The sequence below is a fragment of the Dendropsophus ebraccatus genome, chromosome 4 (assembly GCF_027789765.1).
Source record: "Dendropsophus ebraccatus isolate aDenEbr1 chromosome 4, aDenEbr1.pat, whole genome shotgun sequence".
NCBI lineage: Eukaryota > Metazoa > Chordata > Amphibia > Anura > Hylidae > Dendropsophus > Dendropsophus ebraccatus.
This window is the reverse complement of record NC_091457.1, coordinates 17,515,985-17,538,215: the sequence shown is the minus strand read 5'-3', so window position 1 is coordinate 17,538,215 and position 22,231 is coordinate 17,515,985. Positions and strand designations below refer to the sequence as shown.

Genomic DNA, 22,231 nt, shown 5'->3' with positions numbered 1-22,231 from the left:
GTTTTGCTCACCATAAATACAATATGGTTATGTGCCACTAGGCCAGCCCAATCCTGGCTCCTAATGGTTGTAGATATGGAGGTGTCACCATTACTGGACAGCCATGGACATTGGTAACATTGCCTTTTTGCAGTATATGTTCCCTTATTCTGTTATAACCTAAAGAATACAAGAACTTCGCCCATAGTTATAAATGCACTATATGGTGGTGAATATACAAGAAAAGGGTTTACCGTACCTTGTGCTGAGACTTGCGGTTTTCATCCCAGTCGGTGAATCTAATCCTTCCCCCGGTTTTGTGGCTTTTTCTCTGTTCATTTGTTGCAAAATGGAATTTAATTCACTAATAACATTGGCTTTGGGACTTGGCATGACTAGGCTTTTCACCTCTGGGGCATCACCCCATAACTTGGAGGTCCTTAGCTGCCCAGCTTTGGATATACTGGGCTGCAACCCTAGTGGAGGAGGAGGTGGAGCAGGGGGAGGGATAACAAAAGTGTCCATATTTTCTTCCAGGACGGCGTCCTTATAAAGTGCATTGCTTTTGTTGATTATGGGCTTCACTTTTGGCTTCGGAGGTACTGGGGGCTTATCCACTAGAAACGCTTGCCCATCTGCATAGACTGTACATGTGTCCAAATTTTCGCCACCCTCTGAGGATAAGGTAGATATGCTGGAGACGGTGGAAATAGTGCTTGTCGTCTCTAAGTGGTGGTCACTGCCACTGCGGCTGTCCACCTCCTCGATCCCAGAGTCTGTCACGTTATCAAAACTTTCTGGGTGTTGCATGTACGAGGCAGGCAGGCAGTTCGACAGAGCCCCAGGCTTTTTACTTTCTATGGAATTAGAGGCAACATTGGGATGGTATGGACCATGGGGGAGGGTGCCATTTTTTCTCTGCATCAACAAGTCTGCCAGAGTAGCTGGTGGCATCGCAGAGACGTCCTCGGGAATATCAAAACTGTTGGCAAACTCAAGAGGAGGAGGCAGTGGCTCGGTGAAGATAAAGTCCTCATCTACGTCTACTGAGGCAAAAGGTGGAGGAGGGATGCGGAATGGTAGGATGACCGGTTCATCCACCGAGCATACAGATACAATGGCTTTATTGGGAAGAGCTGGAGTTCCAGCATCACTTGTTTTGGGTAATGCATTTTCTACTTTATCATTCGGCACTGCTGCTGGAGTTGTTGTTGTTGGATCGTCCGGAGAGACCTCTTTTTCTACATCTTCGCTGTCAATAAGTACATCCTCTCCTTTGGTGGTGTCTACCGTATGTACCATGAGCAATCCGGCGGTCTTTTGCTGCGAGGTGTCCATAATGTTGATCAGCATATTCTTTTTATCTTCGTGACGTTTTTCTTCCTTTGCCGGTTCCGTGTCATGTTTACTTTCAGTCTCCTGTCTCTTTAAAACGCCGCGTTGGTTTTGCCTACTGCTACTGCCAGCCGCAGCCGTATATGAACTTTCTGCATTAGGGCGAAGCTTCGTGTCAATGAAAAGAGGCTTGTTGAGATCTGACTTGTCAGTTTCTGTGGGACTAGGACTGGGTTGACTTTGCTCTTTCATAGCTCTGTCTCTAGCTGCTAATGCCAGTGCCAGCGGTGAATTAGGATCTAGTAACTTCCCTGTAACTGGATGCATGTAATTTCCAGAAATCCCTTTTGTTGTGTTGTTTTCTTGTCCTCTTCCCTTTGCTGATCTCACATTGTTTGCCTCCCCGAATGCATTGGCCGTTCTGCTCAATATAAGGGAGGATGGGCCTACAAATTGCTTGAAGCTCTCTTCATTACAGAACATCCCCTCATCAATGGACTTGGAGTGCCGTAATCTAGGACTGGGTGTTGGGCCCACATATTCATCGCCCAGGTCTGTAGACAAGAAAGCTGGAGAGTTACGTTTGGCCTCTAATCTTTTCTCTCTGTCCCTCACTGCTCCAGCAATGGCTGCGGCAAACGGGCTGTTGACGGAGAGGGAGTCATCCGGCCGTAGTTGCCCTTGCTGCTCCGAGGCCTGCAGGTCTGTCTCCATGCTACTTCCCTGGCTGCTCTTTCCGCTGCTGCTTGTTGAAGGTTCCTTGATGATGATGGTTGGGATGGGAATGGAACATGTTTTCTCAGGGCTATCTTCCACATTCGACTGCTTGACCAGCATACCCTTTCGCCTGGCAGGTTTAGCTGGCACAAATATACCTTTATTTCCTAACTTTCCAACTTCTGAGTAAGGGTTTTCGGGTAACTGGCTTCTCTTAGTTACAAAGTTCTGTTGGGATGCCATTTTGGAACTGTATAGATCTTCAGAGTCTAATGAAAACCTATCTGACTCGCGTCTGTAGTACAGGCCCCTGTCTCTCATTATCGTTCCCATGTTATCGGATCGCACAGCCGGTAAAGGAGACTTTGTAGCTGTATTCTGGTTGAACGAGGGCTTGATGGTTCCGTATCCTCTTGGGGTTGTTGGGGACTTGGGTGAATTGAATGGTGAGGGTGATGGAGGAGGCGGTGACGGAGGTAAAGTTGCTGGAGGGGGTGGAATATCTTCCGAAGCATCTGGCATGGATAGGCTTCTTGTAAACTTTAACATTGGAGGTGCCAGAAATTGCCTTTCCTCTTCAGTTATCCCTGCAGAACACAATGAGCAAAGTATAAGATCATTATAATAGTTATACACCATTAAATAAATAAGAAAAAAATTGAGTTAGCCTTTATGGTGTTATTCTATATGCACTTTGCACACATTTCTTCTACTGCAACTTGGCAAATAGTCTTGATTAAAAATATCTTAGATTTTGTGTATACATCTCCTATGCAAAGCTATGTGTCTCCATGGTGACAAGCTACACATTTATAGGCAGAAACCTGAGGCTGACACTTAAAGAGTTCTGCCGTAGATGTGTGGTAAAAAGCCACAGATCTGCAAAAGGAATAACCTCTTTTGGGGCAAATTTTTGTTGCACTAAACCCCCCTTTTTTCCGTAGCACTAGATTTGTAATACCACTGGATGTCACACAGGTTTTGGTGGAGAAATCCAAGTATCATCTGACACGTGTCACAAACCCTTCAGTAACACAGGGATAGGAAGGCGACTGCAGGATCAGACTACCTAGGGGCTTGTTTGTAGTCTGTAACCTTGGAGACCCATACACTTGCATGTTAACTGTATATACAGAGTGGCAGGATATTTTTAAACCATTTTCTCATGTTGCAGTAACAAAAATATTTTTTTTTTTGCATTTACATGACTGCGGATCTGCAATTGTGAGTAAAGTGCCATAGATTTCTATTGTCCTATTTACACGTCTAATTTTACGTATCCGTACTGCAAAAATACTGACACGCCCTTGAGCAGCATAGACACACCAATAGAAGCCTACGGGATTGTCTGTAATGTCCGCAAAGAGTACGGACCTATACTTCTAGATAGTGACATTATTTTGACCATTGCTCCTCTTTTTAGAAGCACTTTCCAAGTTAACGGATCCGCAAAAATACGGACGAATAGAGACCAATTATGGAGGCATTTTTGCGGATCACAGACTAAAAATTGTGGATATATTATATGGTTCGCAAAAAAGGAACGTGTGAATGTAACCTGAATGAAGTCTGATTTTGTTAGTAGCAGAATTGCCATTTTCTAGGACTACATATTCTACTCATATCATCATCTGGGGAACCACCAGTCATCATTACCATAACTGTGGGGTCAATGGACATAGGATTGCTTGGGCCAGTTAGGTGCTGATTCCCTCCAAACAATAAAAATACCTTTAAAAAAATGTAAATCTATGTATTCCTAGAAAAGGACATCATCCACGAGCAATCTTAGGAGTCTATAATCGGAACACCATCCTGTCTGCCTCTGTTTTTAATATATAAACCCCATGGAAAGCTTCAGAGGACCATGAGCAATAAACTGTGTCATATGAATGTGGCACGTCCATAAGGCAAGGCCTACACGGCAACATCTGCTCTCACTACTTCCCAATGACATTACTGCAACCTCAACATTTCCCTTTGAGACTACTGCAACCTCACCTTTTCCTTTAGCGATTTGTGCAATCTCAGTGTTTTCCTATTAGATATAAAAGCTGGGAGGCCACCCTTGTGACCCATAAAGGGATGCTGAGGTTGAGTCATGGTAAGTGTGACTTTACCGTGTAGCCTTTGCCATACAGTCACTTTCTGATGGAAGTGACATCATTTTCATACATTGACTTTTAGAGATGGTAAGTAAAAATCTGCAACATTTACGATGGAGACCTAAAAATCGGGAGCAGCATAGTGACACCACATTGAGCTGAAAAGTAAGAATGAAATGTTGTATCTTATAAATCAAGGGAACATAATCTGGAAGCGACGTGAAAAGCCATCAATATGAAGAACGTTTGTCATCCGTTTTCCACTGACAAAGGTTCTGTTTCAAGTACTAGAAGCTTTGGTTGGACTTAAATAAATGAGTGAAGTTCTGAGTGCTGGTTCCCTAAGACTGAGGCTACAGAGACTATAGACTGCAGTCCATAGGAGAACATTGGGTTACAAGCATGTACGTGTATTTCTGTGGACTGCACCTCTGCTTGTTGTTTCGGTGTAGGTCCAGTCTGAAACGCAAGGTAAAATGTTCATCTTTGTGTGGTCACCTTCTTATAATTCTATTCATTGACATTTTAGCTCTATCTTTGGGAAAGGTGAGGGACAACTACAGGGTAAGCCGAAATTGCAGCATGGTGTCCCATGTATTGTATGTATACGGCACTGATTCAATAGCTGGGTAATCTGTCGTGTAGTTGCGCACCATCTTCTAGGCTTGAAACCATTTTCAAACCATGACACCAAGTCCAAGCAAAAATACACATTTTTCTTTTGTTCACGTCTCAAACAGACCACACGACAGCAATACGGACAAAAAGTGAGAAACACAAGACGTATGAGGAAAAGTGACAATCCAAGAATCAGTAAATTTATGTGATTGGATCCTACAGAATCATCTAATGTATATAAATTATTGGTTTATATCTTTATTAAAAAGGTTGTCCTAAGGAAAAAAAATCCCATGACTGCCCCATATACCCTTTATGGCTTATGAATGTTATAGAGGGGAGGGCCTGGCTCAGCCCCCATCATTGGAAGTCTGGCCACCTATAACTGGACTGACTATTCATTTCAATGTATGTCGCTCTACTTTGGCTTAGGTTTCTAAAACCAGACCTGTAGTGATCGGCTGATTGGTGGGCCAGAATCATTGTAAGAAGTGAACTAATGGCCCTATTTCACGGGTCGTCTAGAGGAGCAAACGAGCGCTCTCAGCGCTCGTCTGCTCCTCGTTCCCCGCTCGCTGCCGCCGCTATTCAACGCGGCTGCAGCGAGCGGGTGAGTGCGGGAGGGGCGGCGGGGAGCCTGCCCGGTGATGGCTGATTGTCCGGACAGCCCATAGGATACAGCAGCGTCTGCTGCCGATGCTCCTATTCAACGGAGCGATGGCAGCAGATCGTTGCTGTATCAGTCGCTTGTTTTTCAAAATGTTGAAAAACAAGCGACTGCAACGATCAGCCGACATGAATTCCACAGGACGATTATCGGCCGAATACGGACGATAATCGTTCCGTGGAATAGGGCCTTATGCCAAAAGCAGACATCTCCAGTCAGTGTGCAGTGGTGGCGCCAGGTTACTGCAGCCCACCACCAATTCATTTCAGTGTAGTGTAAGCAATAGGGCCAGGGCTTCTGGGTGGTTCACTGTGTGTATCTGGTACTAAACAGTTGGCTGCCAGGCTTCGGTATCCCACCATTCATACATTAACCCCTTACCCTGGCGGGCCATCAGTCACGTCAGTCAACCCTTAAATATTGTGTACACGAGTGTCAACGATAATATGTCTAGAACGATGGAAGGTGAGACGAAGCACGACTCAACATTTTGTTAACATATAGTTGACCATCTTCTAGGTTTAGTGGGAAGGATTTTAACAGGTTGCAAATAAATATAAGTGTCAAGGGCCATAAAGTTGTCACTACAGCATATTATACCAGGAGTATTTTTTTTCCTTGCTGGCCTTTGTATGTATGTACAACCACAGGCGCACCCATTAACTTTATACACTGAAGATATATGTCATTGGTACTCCTAACGAGTGCCAGAGTATAGCTATATAGTGCTATATACTGGACCTGGACAATGGGCACAATACAAAAAAAAGTGTATATATATTATGCAATATATTTTTTTTTCATGTTCCCCTATATATAGTAAAAAATAAAACAAATATGGGGGAGGAAGGGCTATGCTCTGCATAAAGTTCCTTTGGCTATCTCTCTCAGCTTTCCCATACACATGAACGGAACGGCTGGATGTTTTTGTGTGTTAAAAAAAACCCCTCCCTTCTTCATCAAAATTAACTGCTGGTGGAGAGTTCGGAGGCTGCCGTACACCTTAGATCAGGGGTAGGCAACCTGTTGCAAAAGCTAAAGCTTTGGCTGTCCAGGCATGATGGGAGCAGTAGTTTTGCAGCAGCTGGAGAGCCAAGGTTCCCTACCCCTGCCTTGGATACTGGCGGATTCAGCATAGACTGAGTTAATTCTGTCTTTAGTTGCTTTACCCACACAATTACCATTTCTCATGAAAGTCGTGTACATGTTGTCGTGAAAGGTTGCACAACTCAATTCTGTGCAACTTCAACACAGAAAACCAACATGGGGGTACGAATTTTGGCTTAACACCCTCGTGAATTGACTCCAGTAAATATATACAGCTGTATGCACCGCTATGTGAGAAAGACAAAAACACACACACACAGGGTAATGAACGGCATTAATGGGACTCGCCAATAATAACACTGATTACAGGCTGCAAATAAGAGAGCAGAACATGCAAATGAGACGGTAAGACGGATCGGATATAATTGCACATCCTATAGTGTACTCAGCTACTAACCTGACAGAGTGATTCTGCTGTCTGACAAAAGGAAATCACTTGTTAATTATGCAGAAAATCATTTTCCATTTTTGCTGCCTAGTCATGTAGCATTAGATTATACAGTATTATTTCAGCTTCAAACAGCGCAATTCATTGACTGACTGCAGACTGTATGACAAATGGAAGGAAACCGCAACACTCACGGATAACACGGTGACACAAGCAGGGCGAGCGCGCTACGTACACACATTCATACAAGCCCTAAACCTAATGGGGGATCCGCCCCACCGTGGTCTCTCAGGAACCCCCTCTGGATGTCCATTGATTTCAGTAGGGAAATGTTCAGGATTTGAAAAACCTGGCTGCTTTGTCTGTATTTCTAATAAAAAAAGCACCACGTCTGTCCCCACAGGTTATGTGTGTGGTATTGCAGCTTAGCTGGATACACTTTAAGTGAAATGGAGCTGCAATATCACATACCACCTGTGGACAGGTGTGGCGCTGTGTAGGGAAGAAAGCGGCAAAATTTGTCTCTTGAGGCCCAGGCTATGTTCACACACAGTATTTTGCAACCAAAACCAGGAGTGGATTGAAAACACAGAAAGGCTATGTCCACACACTGTTGAAATTTAATAGATGGATGCCATTAAATGGCAAATAATTGTCGTTATTTAAAAAAAGGCAGTGGTTTACGAATAACGGCCATTATTTACCATTAATTGGTAGCCATCTATTCAATTTCAAGAGCCTCAATTTCAATTTTAAGAACATAGCCTCTCTGTGTTTTCCCTCTACTCCTGGCTTTGGTTGCAAAATACTGAGCAAACATACTGTGTGTGAACATAGCCTTAGACTGGGTTCGCTTGCCCAGAGGCCTATTCAACATGAAAAAAAAAACAACACTATTATAAATAGCACAAGGTGGGGGCCAATTTAGATTTTGCCCTGAGACCCAGAAGCTTTAAAGTGTCTCTGTTGTTTCATTTTTTTTGCCGAAATCAATAGTCCAGGCGATTTTAAGAAACGTTATAATTGGGTTAATTAGGCAAATATGCCATTATCTGCATTCAAAAAGACTTTTCCCAGGTCCCCCCCCCCTCCCTCCTCTCTCTCATCCACCGCTCATTATCAGGAAATCACGACGCTTTTGCATCAGTCGTGCCCTGTGTAACCTATGGAGAGGGGAGGGGGAGGAGGGAGATTAGTCGCCAGAAGAGAACAAAGGATTACACAGTGGGAACTGTGTGAAAGCAGATATTCAGAGGTCAGTGCTGACCTCAGAGCAGATAGCCCGGTGATGTAGATGTAAACTAACTCTTTGTTGTCTCATCTCCCTCCACCCCTCCCCTCTCCATAGAGAACAATGAAGACAGGGGGGAGAGCTGCAAACTCTGATAAAAATGCATTTCTTGGCTAATAAACCCAATTACAAAGTTTCTTAAAATCGCCTGTACTATTGATTTCTGCAAAAAAAATTTTTTAAACAACAGTGACAGGGATCCTGTCACATTGTGCAGGCCTGGCATTATAGAGCAGGAGGAGCTGAGCAGACTGATATACATATATATTGTAGGAAAGGATTTGTAGTAGTAGTAGTATTTGTAGTAGTAGTATTCCTCTAGGCTTCTGCTCATTATGGGTTTTGGAGTAGTGACGGGTGAACTTGCAGAATGTTCCAGTTTATCTGAACCCGAATGTTCAGCATTTGACTCCTGAAGAAGTTGGATGCAGCCATAGGCTATAGCCTGTATTCATGTTTTCCTGGCAGCCTTAGGAAAGCATCCAACTTCTTCCGCCACCAGGAGTCAAATGCCGGCAAGTTTAGCAAGTTCGCTCATCACTATTTAGGAGTCCAATGGGCAGTCCTAATCAGTGACTGAATGCCTTTTGTGTCAATCAGATTAGGACCGCCCTTAGGACTCTGATCTGCTCAGATTCTTCTGCCTACAGATTCCACTGCATTATAAATGTGATGGACTCCCTTTAGGCTGGGTTCACACACAGTATATTTCAGGCTGTATATTTGAGGCTGTATAGCAACCAAAACCAGGAGTGGATTGAAAACACAGAAAGGCTCTGTTCACACAATGTTGTAATCAAGTGGATGGCCGCCATTTAATGGCAAATATTTTCTGTTATCTTAATACAATGGCTTCTTTATTGAAATAATGACCGTTATTTACCGTTATATGACGGCCATCCACTCAATTTCACCATTGTGTGGACAGAGCCTTTCTGTGTTTTCAATCCACTCCTGGTTTTGGTTGCTATGAGGACCTGACATGAGGACCAAATACAGCCTGAAATATACTGTGTGTGAACCCAGCCTTAAGGTGTATCTATACATCCAAAGGTCATTTAGGTTACAGTTATACAGACCCTTTTTGCTGTCCATGTGAGTTATAAAACTTTTCGTATAGGGAAAGTTTTACAGCTTTTTTATGATGGTATCTGCCCCTATTATTCCTACATCCTGACCCTTACAGTATAATTGTTTTGGTGCCCAGTTCACTACACGGCTTTACTGTCATGGGTCTGAATTGCTCTTTCTGTGGATTTTTTTTAATCTTAGAATTTTTTGGAACATCAGTGCAGTTTTCTTTATGTTTCATATCTTATCAAGTTCTTAAAATAATTTTACTATAAAAACAATGAAGGAATTATTGTCTTTACTGGACTGTAAATGATGGATCCATAGGTTCTCTCGTCTACAAGGCATAACGCTTCCAGACAGGAGCCCGATGATAGATAATATAAAGCTTTTATTCTGCAGATATCCCCTGAGCAGCGTAAACACCATCACAGGATTAACCACAATGTTAAGCATAATGACGTCATGCAATGATCCGCCATGTTGGAGCATAAAGGTTATAAAAAAGATCCCAGAAAAGAAATAAAAAGGTGCACATAGAACACACAGCAGCAGGAACGAGTTTCTTACCTATTGATTTTTGCCTTCGCATAGTGCCACGAGGTATACCCAGAAAAGGACCATGGGGGCTTCCCGGAACAGTGGGCGGCATAACAGCGATACCCTGCCTATCAAACATTGACTAAAACAGAATAAAATAAGAGACAACTATTGGAGGCCCGCAAACACACATCGCATTAATAAAAAAAAAAAAAAAAATTGTCACACAACCAGTGGATAACCCAGTCTTGCGTCTGCTACGAAAAGTACGGTCAATGCAACTTTGCCTCGTCCTAATTCACCAAGTGGCAACAAAAGACCACATGCTTCTATACTGTCAAGGGCCATCTACTCGGTGGTGCTAGACATACTGTACATACTACTTACTGCAAGACATGGATTACTCTCTGCAGTAAGGGAGTCCTAGACACGTTACAGGTGATTGCTTTTCATTGACTCCACCCAGTCGAGGAGCTTTACCAATATTGATCTCAGTTCTTTGAGCCACTATTACCAGTCAATTGACTCTTTCCTTCAACTTGCTAAGTGCTGCCGAGAAGATGGTGAAAAGAAAGTGGACGCCATCTTTCACTTTAATATGATTATCCACCTTTATGTGGCCAAGCTGGGCCATGTATGACCATCATAAGACTCCCGCTATAGTAGCGCTAGAATTTTTGATTCTATCTTTTGTAAAGTTTTAAAATTACTTCTGTGATTCAAATTTTTCTCCACTATATTGACAATATAATGAATTCTGGATAAGAGATCCAAGTTTTGGACACAGAATTCATAGCAGGTCTGGGATAAGAACTCTCCGTATCCATATATTTTTCGGAAGACAATGCATTCTCCAATAGATAGTGCAGGTGTGGTCCTCCTAGCCCTTAATGTCGCATGTCTCAGTGCATCAGTATGCTTTCTCCTACTCACATTTGTTTCCGTAGCAGGAGGGAAGCATCTACTGGATGGGCGCTGTTTAATCGTGGCCACCCTATTGTCTAATGGCACGTTGTCCACAGGTCTTAAAGGCTTGGATGTGGGGGCAGACTCCTCCGTTTTATCTGCAATAAAAACGAGAGGTGCACGATCCATCAGGGCCCCTCTTATAGGGCTGACAATACGTCTTGGATATCAGGCAAAAAAATAAAATGAAAATAAAAACTGGTATTTCAAGGCACTGCATGATCAGCATACTTGAGGCGTGCAAGCAGAACTTTGCTGCCATGAGCTGCATGCATGGTATTATTAGAAGCCTACGTGCAGGTGACCATTACTTAGTGTAACGCGAATTACAATCCTCCTCTTCAAACACTCAACATCTGACAGCTGAACATCTACATAGAAACACAGAGAAAACCTTTAGCAGAAACATTCCTGATAACAGACTGTATCCCTCCTGAGATGTGCAAGCAGGGTACCGGATGGGTCACCCACATAAAGATGAGATTAGTGTCTAGCCCCCATAAAGTGAATATTACAGTGAGGCACTGCATAGATTGGGATCAGACTTAAATGAACACTTGATTTAAAAAAAAACAAAAAAACTTTTGACAAGATTTGACCAGTCAGATTTTGTGCGTTTACAAAATGTTTTTTTTTTTTTTTTTTTTTTTTTAGGCCGAAAAGATTATTTTGTACTACAGAATTTTATTTTCTTGCACGGATTATTATTTTGTGACACAAAATGTGATATTTTTGTATAGAATTTGGTTTTGTGGCATAATGTATATTCTGTATTAATGGATTTAGATAATTATGTCTTTGGGACAAAATACCATTCTGTGCACCAAAATGAAATATATTTCAAACACACCAATCAATCAATGAATGAATGATTTTACATTAGGTGTCACATTAAGTGACATTAAATTTATGCTTATACAAGGTATTTTATATGAAAAGAACAGCATTAGCCAGTATTTTTTCAACCAAAACCAGGAGTGGATTGAAAGCCTATGTTCACAGACTGTTGAAATTTAGTGGATGGACATCGTTTAATGGCAAATAATGTCCGTTGTTTGCTGTTAAATGACGGCCATCCACTAAATTTCAACAGAGTGTGAACATAGCCTTTCTGTGCTTTCAATCCACTCCTGGTTTTGGTTGCAAAAATACAGAGCAAAAATACTGTGTGTGGGAACATAGCCAAAAACTGTATTCTGTGTAACAAAATGACATTTGTTTAAAAAAAAAAAAAAAAAAAAGTCTGGTAACACAAAATGTATTCGTGACACAAAATAAACTGCACCACAAAATGATTTTTGTGTCTTTTTTTAAAATTGATTGTGTGCATGAAATGTATTCTATGATCACAAATGTCAGTGCTATGTCCAAAAAATTAATTCTGTGATGACTAAATTCATTTGGTCACACAGAACAGTGTTGGACTGGCCCACCAGAAGACCGGAGGGCCTCCAGCTTTAGAGCCTGCACTAACACTGACTGACATGTCTTTTCTCACTGGTTCTTTATTGATAGACCCCCAGGATCATTTCCTCAGGGGGCCCCAGATACCCCAGTCCGATACAGAAAGCATTTTATGTCACAAAATACACAGTGGATAAACAACTTCTTGCTGGTATAAGATAAAGTCATGTGGGGAGCACTGGTCTCCTGAGTGGTCTTTCATCTCCTACTGGCCAGGACCTGTTATTGCAAGCCAGGTCATGGCATACCCTAAACTTTATTTCTGAAATATGCTGCCAAAACTATCTTGTAATCCAATATTACAGAAGACCGGGATTGCCAAAATGACTCTTCACAGGTAGTCTAGGGATAGTCCAACTATAATGTGTGGAACATTGTGAGTGCGTCTATGAGCAAGGATGTGAAAGTGATCAGAACCATCCTATGATATCCTCTGTGTTCATCTCCTTCCCCATTTTGATTTTTGGCAGAGTTAGTGGCCACACACCGCTCCTTCACCAGAGCTTGACTATTCAATCAGAGATGGAACATATAATTTAGGTCTTGTATTCTCAGCCAGCAATGGAAGAGGCAGAATGAATAAATAGCAAAGCTTATCTCAGCCAAGCAGAGAGCACCAGTCAGAAGCCAAAAGGGAGGGATGGCATCTCAAAAGGATGGCCAAAACCGAAGGAGGCAAAGACAAGCTGGTTATACGGAAACCTCAATCAGGCAGAAGCTCTAAGTGGCCATGGCCGTGACCCTTGATGTGTTGCCTTTAGTCCCAGTATATGCTCATTTTTAGTATCTCCTTAATGGTTAGTGCTGTACTAGGTAGAATTTAAAGGTTAAGTCCAATTTGGTAAAACTCAGACTTTAGGTTTGTAACTAGAAAGGCAACGTGATGGGGATGGGTGGTGAACACTGTTATATGGGGCCACAGCTTTCACTCGAGATATACGTAGTTCCCTGGACTTTCTTTAATACTTTGCAAAGGGCACAAAAACCTTCAATGTGTACAATGCAGACTGTGCCTCGAAGGGGAACTATGCAGCATTCAGAAGATGCTGATACAACGCTCAACCAATTATGTGTCATGAAAATGGCCATCAGCATTACTAGTGATAGTGCTGACACCATGAACACCCAAATGGATGGGGGGGCTCAATACCCTGACAGCAGTGACTTGCTGACAACATAATGCATGGCTCATGACTTATACTGCCTATTATTATTATACTTAGTGTAACGCAGATGATGTATCGCCATTTATGGCTGAATGTAAGTTTAAAGTGTAGGCGAACCTAGTGTAATATATAGTGATCAGATGTTCCATCTTCTCAAATGATGTAGGGGGGTCCCAGCACTGCGGAGGGGGAAACCTAGCGGATAACCCTACCCTGACTAAAGATCCAGTTACATCCGTCCTGGTCCAGTGTAGTTCAGTAGAGCGCCAGTGAAAGTCGCTACATCTCATCGCTATAAGACGTGTAAGGATGTCTGTTTTGTGTTTAGTAATATAATGTATTGTTATCGTCCAGTCTATTACTGTGTAGATACAGGCAAAAAAAAATAATAAAATGTATAAGGCTTATGCAGTAAGCTCCCTCTAGTGGTGGCTGAAGATTAACAGATTTTTAATTATGGCAATCACATGTTTATACAGGGAATTTGGAGCTCAGACTGCTATAAAGATATATAAAGAATTCAGAATTTGGGTCAGGCTGGCTGTTACATGGGTATTTTTGCATCCATATTCCAGACGCAGGTCCCCCGACTTGACCATGGGTCTGATGACCTGAACTGACAGCAGGAACCCGGTCAGGCCAGGACTTGCATTCATAATGAGGACTTAATAATATGTATGTACCACGCTTGTGTTACATTGCCCTAAACATACCCTTCCATTTCTCTTTTCCTATGTCCCATTCACTGTATATCTGATTTCCCCAGTTTTTGCACAACTCAGGAAAGTAAGCTGCTGTGAATATATTCAGGAAGCTGTAGACACGGTAATACACCAATAATCCAGAGGATTATCACAGACGCTATACACTGTAACCAGACTGACTGCTCCTAAGGAAAGAGGACATGACACGTTATTATGTACGACACAAATAAGCGCGCTCCCTTACCCTTCTTCCTCCGAACTGATGCTTGCAAGTAAAAAAAAAAAGAAAAAGGGCAATTGTCAAAGGGAAGCAGGTGAAGTACAAAAATACTCAGCAACTTTTTATATCTCCATAATAACCACTAGATATGACTTTTAATGGGGACACAAGAAGGAAACAAGTAACAAGTGGTAAAGTATCGCTCCCACCTTAGATGGTGATGACATATCCACAGGTCCCCTGACCCCATCCCACCTGGTGAGTCAGCTTCTGCAGCCATGAGTTAGTGGGTATACCGCTTTATTACACCCTTGTGTTATCAGGGAGCCGAGGTTGCGTCCAGTAAGATACGTGAATTACTGCCAGTGAATTAACCTAAAGATCTTAGTTCCCCCGTTGTATGACTGCGAAAGTGGGGACTGCATCCTTAACACATTTCCTAGGCAAGCGATACCTGGATAACCCCACTGTCTCAGGTGTGTTAAAATGTTAGTGTTTGTATAGTGACTTATCATAGCAGCCTATGTACTGTACAAGCAAGGATGAACCAAAGCCACACATCCGACTGCTTCAGGAGTCAGATCAGCGGGGTACTGCAGATCACTGATGTAAAGCTTATGTTATAGTACATAGTATAGTACAGTATAGTACATAGTATAGTACAGTACTGTAGTCACAGAGGATCTAGATGCTAGGATGCCCTAAAATTGGTTTAAAAAAAAGTTAAAAAAAGGTTAATAAAAGTCAGATACCTAACGGTAAATATAATCAGTCACCTCTAGATCATGCACAGGGCTTATGTTTTAAGGAGGTGGTGCTGAGTTGCAGCATGCACATTTTTCACTCCCCCACCCCTCGGCTTGGCTTGTAGGGGAGGGAGGAGGCATGTATGCTGTAGCTCAACACTGCCTTCTTGACACTTGAGCATGATAAAAAGCTGACAGGTTCCCTTTAAGCCATACATATCAGACATGTGTTGGCTAAACCTACCATCTAACACATATGGGGACTTCCTGATTCTTCTGGACACATGATCATGGGTAAGAGAAGGATCAGGCAGTTAGATTTCATCTGCAAGATCCTTTTGTTTCCTAAAAGATAAGTCACTGCCAGAGCAGTCTCCTTCTGCAGAACATATGAGTGTACATGGGTGAATCAGGTAAAAACCTTCTTCTTGTTGTATTAGCTGCTCACACAGGAGTTATGGGATCTGGCCCATAACAGCGATAATTGGAATTATATACAACAGTGTTCTCCAATTTTGGCGGTAAGTATATGATGGGAGTTGTAGTTCTGCAACAGCTGGAGAGTAGAGAAGAGCGCAGCTTGAGCATGCTTGAGTCCGATCATTTGGTATTTGAGTACTATGGCTGTATCCATGTTTTCCCGGACTCCCTAGGGCTGCATCCAACTTCCTCAGACACCAGTATTCATCGGACTTGAGCATGCTGTAGTTGCACTCATCTCTACTGGAGATCCACAGGTTGGAGAACACCATTGTACAAGGTAAGGCACAGATTATAAAACGGTCCTGAGCGGTTACAGTCCTTTAGCCGCCATCTCTCACATCTTACCTTTATCCACTGCTGAGATTGCCCAGAAATTCAAGATGAGAGAAAAATTAGAAATAGAAAGCCAGGTAAAAAAACAAAAACAAAGCCACAAGAGAACGGCCATCTTTGCAGCATGGTTATTGTTTTTGTGGCCAGCACAAGCATTTCGCAAGCACTTGGCAAACTGAGACAATTCATGCAAAAACAAACAAAAGAAAAAATGCATAAAAATATATAGAACATAAAAAATACGTGCAACATTCCCGAGCCGGGCGTTAAAACATTTGCCACTTACTGCAAACCCAAGCTCCACGCCCACCCCAACGCCTGGCATGCCAAGACAGTGACCCTTACCAAGTTCTTCCAGCTCAGAGGTCATAGATTTAGACCGCAGTGACAGTGCAGTGGTGGGAGCCCGCTTTGGAGGTGGAGGGGCTTAGCATTAGAAAGAAGGATATACACAGGTCAGTGACAGTATTGCAGAATACATGTACAATGCGAATAAAACAGGAATGATATACAACCACAATAAATATACCGGGGGTGACTACTAGTTGCCTCTCAACTACTTCTACATACTTCTACCCTAAACAAGGGTGTGATGAAAATCTTTAAAAAACAAACAAAAAACTTTTGCTCAAATTGTTCTTTTTTGGTCATTTGGATTATAAAAGCATCACTTTAGGGAATTCTGCATTAGTAATAAAAGGAAAGGGGAGGGGGCACTATTTGGCAAAGAGGAAAGGTCTTACCCGCACAAGTACATGATCTGCAAGGGCCTGCACAAGTACATGGTCTGCAAGGGCCTGCACAAGTACATGATCTGCAAGGGCCCGTACAGGTACATGGTCTGCAAGGGCCCGCACAGGTACATGGTCTGCAAGGGCCCGCACAGGTACATGGCCTGCAAGGGCCCGCACAGGTACATGGCCTGCAAGGGCCTGCACAAGTACATGGTCTGCAAGGGCCTGCACAAGTACATGGTCTGCAAGGGCCTGCACAAGTACATGGTCTGCAAGGGCCCGCACAGGTATATTGTCTGCAGGGACTCGCACAGGTACATGGTCTGCAACGGCCCGCACAGGTATATAGTCTGCAGGGACTCGCACAGGTACATGGTCTGCAAGGGCCCGCACAGGTATATTGTCTGCAGGGACTCGCACAGGTACATGGTCTGCAAGGGCCGCACAGGTATATTGTCTGCAGGGACTCGCACAGGTACATGGTCTGCAAGGGCCCGCACAGGTATATTGTCTGCAGGGACTCGCACAGGTACATGGTCTGCAACGGCCTGCACAAGTACATGGTCTGCAAGGAGCCTGCACAGGTATATTGTCTGCAAGGGCCCCCACAGGTATATTGTCTGCAGTGACTTGTACAGGTACATGGTCTGCAAAGACTCGTACAGGTTCATGGTCTGCAAAGACTCGTACAGGTTCATGGTCTGCAAAGACTCGTACAGGTACATGGTTTGCAAAGACTCGTACAGGTACATGGTTTGCAAAGACTCGTACAGGTACATAGTCTGCAGGGGCCCACACAGGTACATGGTCTGCAGGGGCCCACACAGGTACATGGTCCGCAGGGGCCCACACAGGTACATGGCCTGCAGGGGCCCACACAGGTACATGGCCTGCAGGGGCCTACACAGATACATGGCCTGCAGGGGCCCGCACAGGTACAGGGGCCCCCACCTGAGCCTGATGGAGTGGGGTGCGAGGTATCGCCTCTCTCAGCCGCAGGGGGTTACTGCCATATTCATGTAGGAGCAACATATTACATAAACAAAAAGATATATTGAAGGCAGCAGACAATAGATATGGGGTGGGGATGAAAGACTTTAGCATTGGGGCCCATAAACCTTGAGCTACGCCTCTGCACTTCCTTATTATTAGGGGGCAACCTTCTAATAACAGGATTGTTAAAGTGATCAGACCCTTTAGGGTTGGGGCTATACAGCTACCTCCAACAGGTTACACTAGAAAGACAGTTGTCTTCTCTCTGGAAACATGATGTAATTTACAGATGGGCCACTGGGCAGGACGCTACTTCTGAATGCTATTAGACCCCCTTTCTCACTAGGCTGCTCACTATATTGATAAAGTGGCCATGATGCACATTGATCAGGTTATTTGTTCAGTTACAGAATTGGTTCGGGATGTCCTGTTCCCATAATACTCAGAAAAGCAGGATCATTTCATGGATCTGTCAAGCACTTGCAAAATCAAACCCTTGAGCATGATATCCACTGCAGACAAGGAGCATGAAAAATCTTGAAGTCCATATATTAAGGCTGTGTACAGACTGTTCCGTCACATCTGCAGCACGCTCTAATAGTCACAGATGCATTGAGGGGAGGACAGCATTGCACTTAGTATTACCAGATATAATGCTCAAGCACTGCTCAGCCGAGAGGTGCCGGGGCTGAACACGCCGTGTGCGCTCTGCTATTGTCCAGCTGGGTTTGCAGTGGGTAAAGATGCTATAATAATGCATGCTGTGGTCATGAAGAAATTATTTCCCTGGTGTATCCTGTGCATATTAGCTTCCTCGACTCTCCCGAATAGGCAGTATTATCCTTTTCTGGCATAGAGTACAAGTGACTTGTTTCTGCTAGTTGCCATAGTAAATTTTACAGAAAATAGCTTTGGGAACGAAAGTTGAAAAATAAAACAAACTAATGTAGAGAACAGAGAAAAATCTAAAAATGTGAGGTTTAACTGAAGAGCACCTGTCATTGCTAAAACATAGGGGAGGCCATGCTGTGCACTATGATAGATGTTACATAGACGACATCCTCTGACATCACTGGATAATAGTGTTATGTCTCATCAGCCTATAGCTCCGCTACATAGACAACATCTTCTGACATCACTGGATAATAGTGATATGTCTCATCAACCTATAGCTCCTCTACATAGATGACATCTTCTGACGTCACTGGATAATAGTGATATGTCTCATCAACCTATAGCTCCTCTACATAGATGGCATCTTCTGACTTCACTGGATAATAGTGATATGTCTCATCAACCTATAGCTCCTCTACATAGATGGCATCTTCTGACGTCACTGGATGATAGTGATATGTCTCATCAACCTATAGCTCCTCTACATAGACGACATCCTCTGACATCACTGGATAATAGTGATATGTCTCATCAACCTATAGCTCCGCTACATAGACGACAACTTCTGACATCACTGGATAATAGTGATATGTCTCATCAGCCTATAGCTCCTCTACATAGATGACATCTTCTGACGTCACTGGATAATAGTGATATGTCTCATCAACCTATAGCTCCTCTACATAGATGGCATCTTCTGACGTCACTGGATGATAGTGATTTGTCTCATCAGCCTATAGCTCCGCTACATAGACGACATCTTCTGACGTCACTGGATAATAGTGATATGTCTCATCAGCCTATAGCTTCCCTACATAGATGACATCTTCTGACTTCACTGGATGATAGTGATATGTCTCATCAACCTATAGCTCCTCTACATAGATGGCATCTTCTGACTTCACTGGATAATAGTGTTATGTCTCATCAGCCTATAGCTTCCCTACATAGACGACATCCTCTGACATCACTGGATAATAGTCATGTGTCTCATTAACCTATAGCTCCGCTACATAGATGACATCCTCTGACATTACTGGATAATAGTGATACGTCTCATCAGCCTATAGCTCCTCTACATAGATGACATCTTCTGACTTCACTGGATGATAGTGATATGTCTCATCAGCCTATAGCTCCACTACATAGAAAACATCCTCTGACGTCACTGGATAATAGTGATATGTCTCATCAGCCTAAGGGGCTGATCTAAGGGGTTTGATCAAATCTCGGAAAATGATGAAATAAGATTTGATCAAATCACCGACCCCTTTTAGGGAAATGATGGAATGAACTCTATCATTTCCCCCTGCGACATAGAATTTGCTTAACGTATCGCCTCTCTGCTCCCCCCAGCCTGTCCACTCTGCTCCCAGTCCGTCTCCGCTGCCATATGCCTGCAGGGAGGTGTGCCGCTCTGCTCCCTGTCCGCCTCGCCCTGCAACACGCCTCCTGCTCCCCCGGCCTGTCCGCTCTGCTCCCCGTCCACCCCAACGGCGTATGTCTGCCGGGAGGTGTGCCACTCTGCTTTTCGTCCGCCTCCGGTCCCGTCCGCCCCGCCGCCATATGCCTGCTGGGAGGTGTGCCGCTCTGCTCCCCCTTCCGCCTCCACGCCTATCGGGAGTTCCCGTCCACCCCGCCACCATATGCCTGCCGGGGAGGTGTGCCACTCTGCTCCCCCATCCGCCTCCGCCACCAAATATAGAGCCGGGTGACTTCTTGATCATTCATTCCATCATTTCCCTGAAAGGGGTCAGTGATTTGTTCATTTCAATATTTTCTCTGAGGACACTGGATAATAGTGATGTGTCATCAGCTTATACTGTAGCTTCGGTATATAGACGACATCCTCTGATGTCAATGGATAATAGTGATGTATCTCATCAGCCTATAGCTGTCAGGTTTGTTACAATTAGTTTAAGCCAGTGTTAAAAGAGATGTTTGGCGCCTCACATTTTTTTTTAAAAGAGCCGGGGAGGAGGTGGCTGAACCTAACTACATGCACCTACCCCTCGGATCCAGCACTGGGGTCCACTGTCTGACATGTCACGACCCGGGTCCCCGCTCAGACCAGGAAGTGGCCGGGGACGGGAACCAGAGGGGCCGACAGTGGTTCACATAGCTGGAGCCGGGGAGGTAGGTGTACGTAGCTAGGTTCAGCCACCTCTTCCCCGGGTCTTTTGAAAAAATGTACGGGCGCCGGACATCTCCTTTAAATGTTTCTGAAAGAGCTGGGTGACAACTGGTGGGGCTGCCATAGCAACTTATAAAGGTTGTCACCCAACTTTCCTAGCATACAAATCTACTCCAGTACAGTGCAAAACAACAGAGATGAAAGTAACCATACCTTTCTTCCTGGCTGTATCATCCGGGTCCAGACTCCTGGTCACAGTTACCACCTTGAGGACGAGGTGGTTGCCCCCTTGCCTGATCATGTTAACCACTTGCCGGTGTCCGACTTTCACCACATTCTCATTGTTTACCTGCAGAGACACATATTAGATTATATTATTGTGTTGCTTGTGGGGTACATGACAGCATTCAGGTATCTATGAGTTACTATGGGCCCCAAGTCTTACAAATCCTTCTTGTAAGGCTATAAGCCATAAAATAAGCATCAGAAAGTCCAATCCATCTAATATAGATTTATAACATCAAAAAGTGGAAAGATGACGCAATACATGTAGTTAAAGTTGAAGTAGGATACACAACTCAAATCTATCAGCAGGATTGTGGGTGGATATACGTCAACAGTGTTTATGCCCCTATGGACACCAATGCCTCCAGTTACTTATTGGTATGTTTCCCATAATGGAAGAGCCCTTTAATTATGGAGCAATCTGTTCCTGTGCTAGAACCCAGAACTTTGTGTACATTGTCAGAATTATTTACTAGCATTGTGAATTACAATGTGAATGTGATGTGCACCCAGCTGTAAAGTTGCATATACTTAACTCTTCTAAAACTTGGGGAAGGAGGGGGTCACCTCCACCCCAGGGCCGGACTCCAGGGCACTATTGATGGGTGGGGTGGGGGGGATACCACTAATTATTTGCAGGTTTCCGAAACAGTAATGAATGTAAAAAAAACAAACAAAGAAAACAACACAAACACTGGAAATCCTCAGTGGATTAAGTGGGTTTCTTCATCGAATGTTAAATAACATCATTCGGGATAATGATGCAGACAGATGGCCCACTGCAAAAGCCATTTATCACTTTTTATAGCCAGGAACCTACGTTCTTGATTAATATTCCATTGATTTATTGTTTAATGGTGATCTATAGGAAAATACAAGCAAACGTTCAATTGCTTCTTTATTGCTTTGATTGAAAAATCGCTGTACGACACTCCGTGTGATTATCTATGGTAATAAATTACCCTGTAATGTGCGGCCCATCAAGGATCGCTTCATGGACCAAGAAATGTAGATGATTTAATGGAGCTGTGCATCAAAAAGGGGGAAATTATATAAACTCTGCATGGAGATGAGACTGGCACAACAAGTTTACCATAAAGTATAACACATTAGGTTAACACTAGAGACGAGCGCAACTCGAGCATATTCAAGATCGATCGTTTAGCATTTGAATATCGATGGCTAAAGCAGTTGGATGGAGCCCAAATGCTGCCTGGAAAACATGGATACAGCTATAGGCTGTGTGAGGAGAAGGGAATATGGGTCCCTAATATATATATGGGTACATCAA

The 22,231-nt window shown here is 43.5% G+C and overlaps 1 protein-coding gene across 11 annotated transcripts in view; it reads right to left on the bottom strand.

Annotated features, from left to right (window-relative positions):
• Window positions 1-22,231, bottom strand: part of SHANK2 (SH3 and multiple ankyrin repeat domains 2) — a 412,049-nt gene that overhangs the window by 9,084 nt on the left and 380,734 nt on the right. For 5 of the 11 annotated variants that reach the window (XM_069965179.1, XM_069965178.1, XM_069965180.1 and 2 more), the window contains 7 exons: window positions 20,869-21,004; window positions 16,246-16,326; window positions 14,363-14,383; window positions 10,752-10,882; window positions 9,849-9,960; window positions 6,926-6,946; window positions 239-2,618 (listed from right to left, as the gene is read on the bottom strand). In XM_069965179.1, the coding sequence (XP_069821280.1) occupies window positions 239-2,618; window positions 6,926-6,946; window positions 9,849-9,960; window positions 10,752-10,882; window positions 14,363-14,383; window positions 16,246-16,326; window positions 20,869-21,004 (2,882 nt within the window). The remainder of the gene's footprint in view (window positions 1-238; window positions 2,619-6,925; window positions 6,947-9,848; window positions 9,961-10,751; window positions 10,883-14,362; window positions 14,384-16,245; window positions 16,327-20,868; window positions 21,005-22,231) is intronic. The other 6 variants (XM_069965182.1, XM_069965183.1, XM_069965184.1 and 3 more) reach the window with 6 other exon arrangements.